Source organism: Nicotiana attenuata, unplaced genomic scaffold, assembly GCF_001879085.1.
Source record: "Nicotiana attenuata strain UT unplaced genomic scaffold, NIATTr2, whole genome shotgun sequence".
In the NCBI taxonomy this organism is placed as follows: domain Eukaryota; kingdom Viridiplantae; phylum Streptophyta; class Magnoliopsida; order Solanales; family Solanaceae; genus Nicotiana; species Nicotiana attenuata.
The window spans coordinates 101,091-110,799 of record NW_017670472.1 but is presented as its reverse complement, the minus strand read 5'-3'; the positions used below and the strand labels follow the sequence as shown (position 1 = coordinate 110,799).

The following is a 9,709-nucleotide window of genomic DNA, read 5'->3' as shown; positions in this document are numbered from 1 at the left end:
ATTGCGATGGATTCAGTCGGAAACTAAAAGTCAAATAATTTTATTTGACCATTTGTGTCCGTTTTGGTCGCAAATTTTTTTTAAACTTTGGTCAAATTATTTTTTTAAAACTGCGACTGAAATGGCCGCTAGTTTTGCGACGGAATCAGTCGCAGATTTTTTTTAAAACCCTAGCCCCACGCCAATTTCTTTCTTGTTCTCTTTTCATTCTTTCTTTTTGCTTCCAGACCCCCCCAGCCCCCACAAGAAAGTCCAAACGTTTTGGCGGGTCATTAACAAATCACAACAAATTTTAAATTAGCAATCCTTACCAAATCCCTAACTTTCCCTCCAATCAGTCGATTCATTCGCATTTCCCTTTCTTCTCCCATTTTCTAGGGTTAATGCTTCTGTCTTTGCTTCATTTCAGGTTCCTAATTTCTAACTCTCGTTTTATTTTTTCTGTTTGATTTTGTCTATGTGTGTTTCAGAGTGTGTGTGTGTCTTTGTTCTTTCTTTTTTTCTCTATTTTGTTTCTGATTTTTCTTTTAGGTGCGCGCGCTCTGTTGTTTGCTTGACTTCTGGGTTTCAGCTATAGATTTTTCCTTGTTTTTCTGTAGGTAGGAACAACATTCAAGCTGTTTTTGAAGGTTGTCTGTATCAAGTCAATTATCAGAAGAATTTGTCCATGGCTTCTGTAAGAAATTTTCAGTCACTTCTTTGAAAAAATCAAATTCCTTTTAGTTTCATATATATGTTGCCGCTTCATGTGAATTTAGATTGCATTTGATAAGGATAGATGCTATATTTCCTATTAGTAGCTTTTGTTGGCAGTACAAAAACTGTATGGTCGTATAAATGAATCAACTATGCTCAATCCTAAATTAGTTGGGTTACCTATATGAATTATGGGTATCCAATCTGTAGACGGTCTATTTAATTGATGAAAGAATTACAGACTTTCCAGTTAAGTTTGTGTTGCCTTTAGATAACAGACACAAAGTGAAGATTCTACTATGTTAAGTGGCAGATCGACTACACTGTCCCAGCAGTCAACAGCTCTTTTCCTCTACTAACTATGACTATCAATTTGATGTTTTAAGAACTACAAGGAAAATTGTAGTGATGACGAAAACATTTACTTGGCTTACAAAGAATGTTTTAAGAACTACAAGGAAGATGTTTTGCTAGTATGAACAAAGAATACAAATCTTCCTATCGATATAAACTAGTAATTTCATTCGTCTTATCATAGTGTCGTCATATAAAGTAAGTTTGTGGGATTTTCGAAGTTGCAATTAGAATTGGCCTAGCTGATTTCTGGTTCTTTTATAAATTAAGGGAAATATTACTCATCATCCTGCTTGGTTGATAGTTGAACCTTTACGTGGGTAACATATGGTGGTCTGATTTCTAAATATACGTTGGATTAGTAGGAAAATGGAGAACAATTACCAAGTTCAGGTGGTCTGATTGGTTGAGAGTTGAACCTTTATGTTAGGACAAGTTCAGGTGTTCTCTTCCTTATTTACTTGACATCAATATTTTTCACTCTTTGGCCTCTCTTTTTTTCATGTATATCCTGATCGTTTACTGAATCCCCTTGGCTACTTTAGTTTGTCCCACACGATGCAAAATTGACTTGGTTAGAACAGACGAGTTCCGAATACTGAATGATATTGAATATCGAAATTCCATCATCATGCCTCTTAAACCATTTAACAGTACTGATCTGTGCTAATTGTGGAGTTGCCCTAATGGTATACTAGCTTCTTTTATCAGGTAGAAGACATGTTTTGCCCGTAAAAGTATTGATCTCATTTAGCTTCTCTGAAAAATCACTGAATTTTACATGCTTAACTCATAGGAACAAATAAAACTCAACTAGCATTGCTGGACTTGTCATCTCTAGTTAGCATCTCCTATGCAATCATTAAACACTGTTTTTATTCTCATTTTGTTAGGTTCTCTCATCAACAGTTCTCTTCTTGCTTTTGAAGTTCGAGACTAAGATTTGGTGCAAATAAATTAAGCTAAACATTAGGTGAACAATTACCAACTGTCTTTCTCCTTCCTTCTGACTTAAAGATTGTAGAAGTCCATTAGTTATTAGACGCTCTGAAAGTATAGCTCATTACAATACTGAAGTATCACACAGCTTCTGTTTTGGTTGGTGAAATTAGCAATAAATGTAAAATCACATATTTATCATTCCGAATTCTCCTACCGATTCAACTTAAGAAGTTAAGCTTATTATCGCTTCCAAATTTATTACACAGATGGATTCTCGCGGTAAAAAAATAAAAAAATCTAAGAAGAAGAAGCACACTTTACCTAGATCAAGTCAGCTTCCTCCACCTACACCAAATATGAGCCCTCTTCCTATTATTCCTCGTCCTCCCAAGCCAGCTTCACAGTCATCTGACTTTTTCAAAGTCCCTCCCCCGTCTAGCTCGCTTCAGTATTACTTCATTCCTTCTCATGGTGGCTCAGCTTCGACCACCATCAATTTCATACCCACGCCTCATTTCCCAGCTTCTTCCCCGCGTGGTCCTGCTAGTCAGATTGGCGGCTCACCACCGATTGCATCCCCGAGCCATCATAGTAGCCAGCATGGCGGTTCATCTTTTGTGCCTCATACATCGCCCACTCAATTATCATCTCCAGCATCATCCACTCCAAGTATATCTAACTTGGATATTGGAGGCTCTCACGCAGCTGCGTCCCCATCTACCAGTACGTCTACAGTTGCTGGTACTGTGAGAAATTGTACAGGAGGGACTGTACAGTATGATTATCTTCATCGGCTGATTATCGTTCCCCGTGACGACGGGTGAGTTTTTATTCAATTTCCTTTTAAAAACATTCAATAAAATTTTGCATATAATGAATTTAATGACATTTTATATGTTAAAATTAAATGTAGGTTTTTGCCATCCTTTCAGACCGCGCATATGGTGATGGAATCTATGAAGCCTTTTTTTAACGAGCCTTGGAATTTTTGGAGACAGATACCATACCAGATCAGAATGAATATGTGGCAACAATTTAAGGTAAGATAAATTAATTTTTATTAATACTTCTCACTCGTCTAATATTATTTATTCAATTTTGCAGGTTTAGTGCGTATGGCAGACAACACTTGAAAATCTGGTGCATGATAACTTCGAGAAGAAAGCACAGAAGCTGATAATAAATTCACATCATGTTGCTAGGAAAGGTGGCAAAAAGCCTAATTGGATACGTGAAGATGTCTGGAATCAGCTCTTGGCGAAGTGGAATACCCCTGAGTAGAAGAAGAAGAGTGAACAAGCAAAGTATAACAGAGCTTCTACTAAGGTGGAGCATTGCATACTGGAGGTTCTATTAGTTTTGCAGCCCATCGTTGGAGAATGGTAATTTCACTATAAAATATTCTTAGTTTTACAAGCATGCAAATTGAACATATATACCAAAATAGTTATATTTTTAATTAATTCTTAATTTTCAGGAAAAGGAACATGGGGGAGATGTGACTTATGCTGAGGTCTTTGCAGAGACTCACAAGAAGAAGAAGAAGGATGGCACAAGAGAAGGATGGAGCGAACCGCGTGCTTTAGAGACATTTGTATAATCCAAACACCAACACTATATTATTTTTCCTTCTTGGTTTATTTTATTTATATAACGTGTATTATTTTTATTTCGGGACAAGTATCATATTGATCTTGATGCATGGCAACAAACTCAGCCTGAAGGGACTCAGCCGAGCCCAGAGGATATGACTGCAATTTGGACACAAGCGGCTGGTGGCGTGAATAAAGGTATAAATATTATGTAACTATCTATTTTGGTATTAATTTGAAAGTTGCTTGTTTGTTTTCTTACTTCTTTTACTTTCTTTTCTTTATTTCTCGTGAAAATAATAAAATAAAGGTCGAGTCTACAGGATTGGAGTATAGCCATCCTCCAGTCGCCTACCAACAACATTATTCACTGGGGCATCAGTTTCCCAAGAAGACATTGAAGCTATGCGTCAAAAAGTGGATCAAATGTTGCAAGAACTTCAAGAAACTCAGGCTTTGATCCAAAAAGTATTAAAAAAGAAAAGCAAGAAAAGAGCTGCAATGGAGTCTGAGTCTGAGGAGGAGATTGAATCTGAATAGGCTATTTGAATGTTTTAGAGTTGAAGTTAGAGACATGTTTAATTTATGTTGTTTGATAGTTCGTTGTTTCATTAGTTGGTTAAATTGTTATAAATATTATTGTTCGCTTTGTGGTAAATATTGAATTTTGGATTGTTATATTAGGTTTTTGGTTAATTGTTAGGTGTTTGGTTGGCTGTTTTATTTGGCAGGTGGGTAATTAGAAATACAGTAGGATTCTGCCTAAAAATGCCAAGATTTGCGACTGAATCCAACACAAATGTCACTAGGAATTATCCAGATTTGTGACTGATTCAGTCGCAAACTGAAAATTTCTAACAATATTTAATTAATTTTTGCGACTGAATTAATCGCAAATGGAGAATTTTCGATATTTTTAATTAATTAATAATCAATATTTACGACTATTTCAATCAGAATAATTAATTAAAAATAATTTTATTTTTAATTTTTCGACGGAATCAATCGAAACTTTTTATTTATATTTATTTTTTTAACTCTGGTCAGCGATGGAATCAGTCGCTAAATTTGTGACTGATTCGATCGCAAATTGCTTAATTTCAAATGTCCCCACATTTTTCAATTTGCGATTGAATCCGTCGCAAATCGGTCTAAAAATACGATTTTCAACTGATTTGCGACTGATTTGACGGTCACAAATTTACTGTTTTTTAGTAGTGCACTTCCTAGTTTGAGTCATTGAAGTTTCACCCTTAGGAGACGCACTTCCTAGCCTGGGTCTTTCAAGTTATGTTTTGTTTTAGGAGACGCACTTCCTACATTGAGTTTTTCCCTAGGAGACGCACTTCCTGGTTTGAATCATTAAAGTTTTACCCGTTAGGAGACGCACTTCCTAGTAGGGGTCTTTCAGATTATACTTGTTAGGAGACGCACTTCCTAGCTTTCGTCATTTAAATTCATTCCTAGGAGACGCACTTCCTAGTTTGTGTCATTGAAGTTTCACCCATGGGAGATGCACTTCCTAGTATGGGTCTTTCAGGATATACTTTTAGGAGACGCACTTCCTAAACTGAGACTATACCCCTAGGAGACGCACTTCCTAGTTTGAGTCATTGAAGTTTCACCCCTAGGAGACGCACTTCCTAGTTTGATTAATTCGAGTTTTATCCTTAGGAAATGCACTTCCTAGTTTGGTTCATTCAAGTTTTCTCCCTAGGAGACACACTTCCTAGTTTGATTAATTCGAGTTTTATCCTTAGGAGACGCACTTCCTAGTTTGGTTCATTCAAGTTTCACCCGTAGGATACGCACTTCCTAATCTGGGTCATTCAGGTTTTATTTTTAGCAGACACATTTGCTAGTCAAAGTTTCTTGGCTTTATTCACAGGAGACACACATCCTAGTCGAGTCTTTAGTTTACTCTCATCATTGCATCGATAGCATAAGTGGTTTACAGTTTTGCTAACAACTCACAAATCTTCCTAGTGCAAACTGGGGCAGAAAATTTTGTTTGTTTTGTTGTTTTGATTGCAGGCACCCACCTGGATAACAAGGAAATACAGTTCAAGTTTTGGCAATCAGGCGCCCACTTGGAGAACAAGGGAATACAGTTCAAGTGTTGGCAATCAGGCGCCCACCTAGATAACAAGGGAATGCATTTCGAGTTTTGGCAATCAGGAGCCCACCTGGATAACAAGGAAATACAGTTCAAGTTTTTGGAAATCATGCGCCCACCTGGAGAACAAGAGAATGCAGTTCAAGTTTTGGCAATCAGGCGCCCACCAGGAGAACAAGGGAATACAGTTCAAGTTTTTGGCAATCAGGCACCCACCTGGAAAACAAGGGAATACAGTTCGAGTTTTGGCAATCAGGCACCCACCTTGAAAATAAGGGAATACAGTTCAAGTTTTGGCAATCAGGCGCCCACCTGGAGAACAAGGGAATACAGTTCAAGTTTTTGCAATCAGGCGCCCACCTGGAGAACAAGGGAATACAGTTCAAGTTTTGGCAATCAGGCACCCACCTGGAGAACAAGGGAATACAGTTCAAGTTTTGGCAATCAGGCACCCACTGGGAGAACAGGGGAATACAGTTCAAGTTTATGGCAATCAGGCGCCCACCTGGAGAACAAGGGAATACAATTCAAGTTTTAGCAATTAGGCGCCCACCTGGAGAACAAGGGAAGTCATTTCAGAATCCAATTCAAGTTAGAAGTAGCAGAAGCTCGCGGCAAGAATGCGAGTCAACAGTCCGAGATGATCAACAGAAGTTAGTCACAATCCAAAAAAAAAAAAAAAAAGCACGAAGTGAATCCAAATGCAGAAGTAGATGAAAGATGTGAGCTGCTCAAGACATGGCTGAGTTCACAAGCACTGCATGTCCGGTCTTGATCCGAAAAAGCTGAAGAAGAATGAACTAGCACCTGCAGCTAGCAAGCGTCAAGGTTCAAATCTAAAGTCTGCATGAAGAACCACTCAAGACTCAAGATCAAGCTTCATAAGACTTATAGATNCAGGCTTAGTTAGTCTTTTCAATTTTTTGATTTGATGTAATATAGACCGCGACGAACCTGACAGAACGGCACCTCGACCATCTCTCCATCTCAGTATACTCCATCACTGCTCCTAATTTTGAACTACACGTGGCCTGATTCCTTTATCACCAAGGATATGTAGGCAGCTCAGATACCAGGGCTCGGTCACATTCCCCTTCCTCTTAGTTTTTGGTCTCCATAAATAAGGGTCGGGTCAAAAAACCTGTATAGTCGTTATTTGTCTGAAAACTTTTCGCGTTCCCAGTCAAAGAGGGGCAGCTGTAGACATTTGATTTTTGACCCTCCCCAATATTTTATATATTTTAGCATGTAAATATTTAGTTTAGACCTAATATCGCTATTTCAACTAATTTTGACTCCTTTACTTTATTTTGCCATAAAAAAATTACAAAAAATAGGTTTGTTTTAATGGTTAGTTTTATTTTAATAGTTATTTCTACTTAAATAGGGCTAATTAATACTTTGGTAGTATTTTTATCTTTATTTTTTATTTTATAGGCAAGAGTTAATGTAGGGTGGATAGATTCTTGGTTAATTAAGCCAATTTTAAGCAAATTTGGTAATAAAGGCCCAAGTTTTAAAGCCCAATACTTTAGCCCATCAGATTTTAAAACCTAAAATAACCCTTTACCCTTAAATAACCCTAGACCTAGACCTATACACCCTAAATAATAGGATCCGCCGTTTTAGGATTGAGAGATACCCCCCTCCCCATCAGACTTTCTTCATCTTCTCGATGAAGAGAAAACCAACAGACCCTTTCTTCTAAAAGCACACATACCAGACACAAAAGAAAAAAAACGTGAAGGAGAGCTAAAGCTAAACCCAAAACGGAAGCATTTCAAAAGGACACAGCAGCTAGACCTTGGAGCTGTTTCTGATTTGAATGGAGGGACCCTAAATGTCATCTTCTTCATGAAGAAGAACCTAACGCCTAAGGAGGAAATACAACAGCTAACCTAGAGACCCCTAGATCCCTAAGACATCAGCCGTTGCTCTTCTTCTTCTTTAGAACAAAAAAGACCTAGAAACACAACAAAGATGGTGGAACCCTAGATCTAGGAGCCGTTTCTTCTGATTTTGATATACAACCAAAAAATCTTCAGGGCTGTCTTCTTCTTCAAAGCAGTCGTTTGTGCCAAAACGAGAGAACTCCCCATCGTTGCTTCTTCTCCACGCCTTCTCCGCCATTGCTTCTTCTTCTCCCGTCAAAATTCCAACAAGCTCGAACTCTAAGAATCTCAGATTCGTTTGATTTGTCATCTCTCGAATTGCCGTGATATCATCGTTCCTTCCGCCTGCGCGAGGCTCTGTTAGAGAGAGAGCTGTTTGGTGAAGTGTTGATTTTCATTTGTTGCAATACACACACCCTACGAAACAGAGTCTTACTTCTTCAAGCAATCACACCTCTACTGTAAGCTTTTTCGTTTCTTTTCTTGTCTTTTGCTAATATCATAATATACTAATTCACTTCAATTTCGTTTCTTTTTGTTGAGTTTAACTGAATCTTTAGTTCTATTGACTGGGAATTATTTCAGTTTAGCTCATTTGTTGTTTAAATATAGTAGAAAATGGTTGATCATTTTTTGGTCAATTAGTTCGTAACTGTGTCGATAATGGACTTGAAATTCTTTTTGGATCATTTTAGCAATTTAATTTCCCTCATTGATCATTTTTCTTAGGCAAACTTTTAGGCACGTAATTAAATCATCACAACTACGGGTATGGTTCCCGTGGCGTGGTTGTGATACTTAATCTAAAATTAGTTTTAAATATGAATATCCGTAGTTCACTTAGTTGAATGCTTTTCCTTTAATAAAATTGAGGTGTGCCATCCAATCACCTAGTCTATGGCCCTCACATCCATATCTTAACTAGCGTAGAAAATACCTTGAACTCTCGTAGTTTGCTTTAGGCGTGTTTAATTAAATAAATTGTCATATCTACGGATACGGTTCCCGTGACGTAGTTATGATGCTTAATTTCTAAAATCCAAGGTACATTTATGTGACCCGGCCACAATTTAATCTTGTTAAAAAAATAAACACGTTGTGGGTTGTGGGTATGGTTCCCATGACATGATTCGCAACGTGTACTCAAATAATCAGTTGTATAACAATCAGATTATTAAAAGCAGTTCCAAAAGGGATAAATGTACATAGGTTTCAAAAAATGATTTAAAATCAGATAAATAGGTCAATGATAATAGTTGAGCGACCGTGCTAAAACCACGGAACCCGGGAATGCCTAACACCTTCTCCCGGGTTAACAGAATTCCTTACCCGGATTTCTGTGTTTCGCGGACTGTAAAACAAAGTCAATCTTTCCTCGATTCGGGATTTAAAACCGGTGACTTGGGACACCATAAATTATCCCAAGTGGCGACTCTAAATTTTAAATATAATAATCCCGTTTCGATTGTCACATAAATTGAAAAAACTCCCTTATATACCCTTGCGGGGTAGAAAAAGGAGGTGTGACATTGTACGCTCGGACTATCCGCCTTTCTGGGGATGAAATACATGTACTAAACTCGACCTGTGTGCCAAAGTCACACTACAATGCTATCCAAAAATGCAATGTAAATTGCGTGCCTCGATCCGAGAAAATAGACACGGGCATACCATGAAGACAAACAATCTCTCAAAGAAAAATCCGAGCAGCTACTCTGAAGAGTAGGTAGTCATGACTGGAATGAAGTGTGCAGACTTGGTCAGTTTGTCCACAATGACCCATAATACATAAATATCCTCAAGGTCCATGGGAGTCCAACTACAAAATCCATGGTGATACGGTACCACTTCCACTCCAGAATATCAAGCCTCCTGAAGCAGACCACCCGATCTCAGATGCTCGTACGTCACCTGTTGACAGTTCAAACACCGAGCAACATATTCAATAATATCCTTCTCCATCATCCCCCACCATAGTGCTGTCTCAAATCACGCTACATCTTCCTGGCACCCCGATAAATGGAATACCGCGAACTATGGGCCTCCTCAAGAATCGACTCTAGCAACCCATCCACATTCATAACACAGATCCGACCCTGAAGCCTCAATACCCCATC

At 38.1% G+C, this 9,709-nt stretch overlaps 1 protein-coding gene across 6 annotated transcripts; it reads left to right on the top strand.

Annotated features, from left to right (window-relative positions):
• Window positions 1-250: 250 nt before the first annotated feature.
• Window positions 251-4,242, top strand: LOC109239913 (proline-rich receptor-like protein kinase PERK2). 6 transcript variants are annotated; one of them, XM_019406509.1, is made up of 8 exons: window positions 251-409; window positions 600-676; window positions 2,259-2,812; window positions 2,906-3,032; window positions 3,097-3,374; window positions 3,470-3,586; window positions 3,710-3,782; window positions 3,908-4,242. In XM_019406509.1, exons 2-5 carry the CDS (start codon window positions 668-670, stop codon window positions 3,100-3,102), a joined length of 696 nt encoding a protein of 231 aa, XP_019262054.1. In that variant the 5' UTR covers window positions 251-409; window positions 600-667; the 3' UTR covers window positions 3,103-3,374; window positions 3,470-3,586; window positions 3,710-3,782; window positions 3,908-4,242. The 6 variants fall into 6 exon arrangements, with proteins under 6 accessions (XP_019262054.1, XP_019262053.1, XP_019262052.1 ...); XM_019406508.1 differs by having other exon boundaries at window positions 3,895-4,242; XM_019406507.1 differs by having other exon boundaries at window positions 3,674-3,782; window positions 3,895-4,242.
• Window positions 4,243-9,709: the final 5,467 nt, after the last annotated feature.

Excerpts from the sequence above, each read along its gene's own strand:
- LOC109239913 (XM_019406509.1), top strand. Across the intron at positions 2,813-2,905 it reads ATCGTTCCCCGTGACGACGG|GTTTTTGCCATCCTTTCAGA; the intron begins GTGAGTTTTTAT and ends AATTAAATGTAG.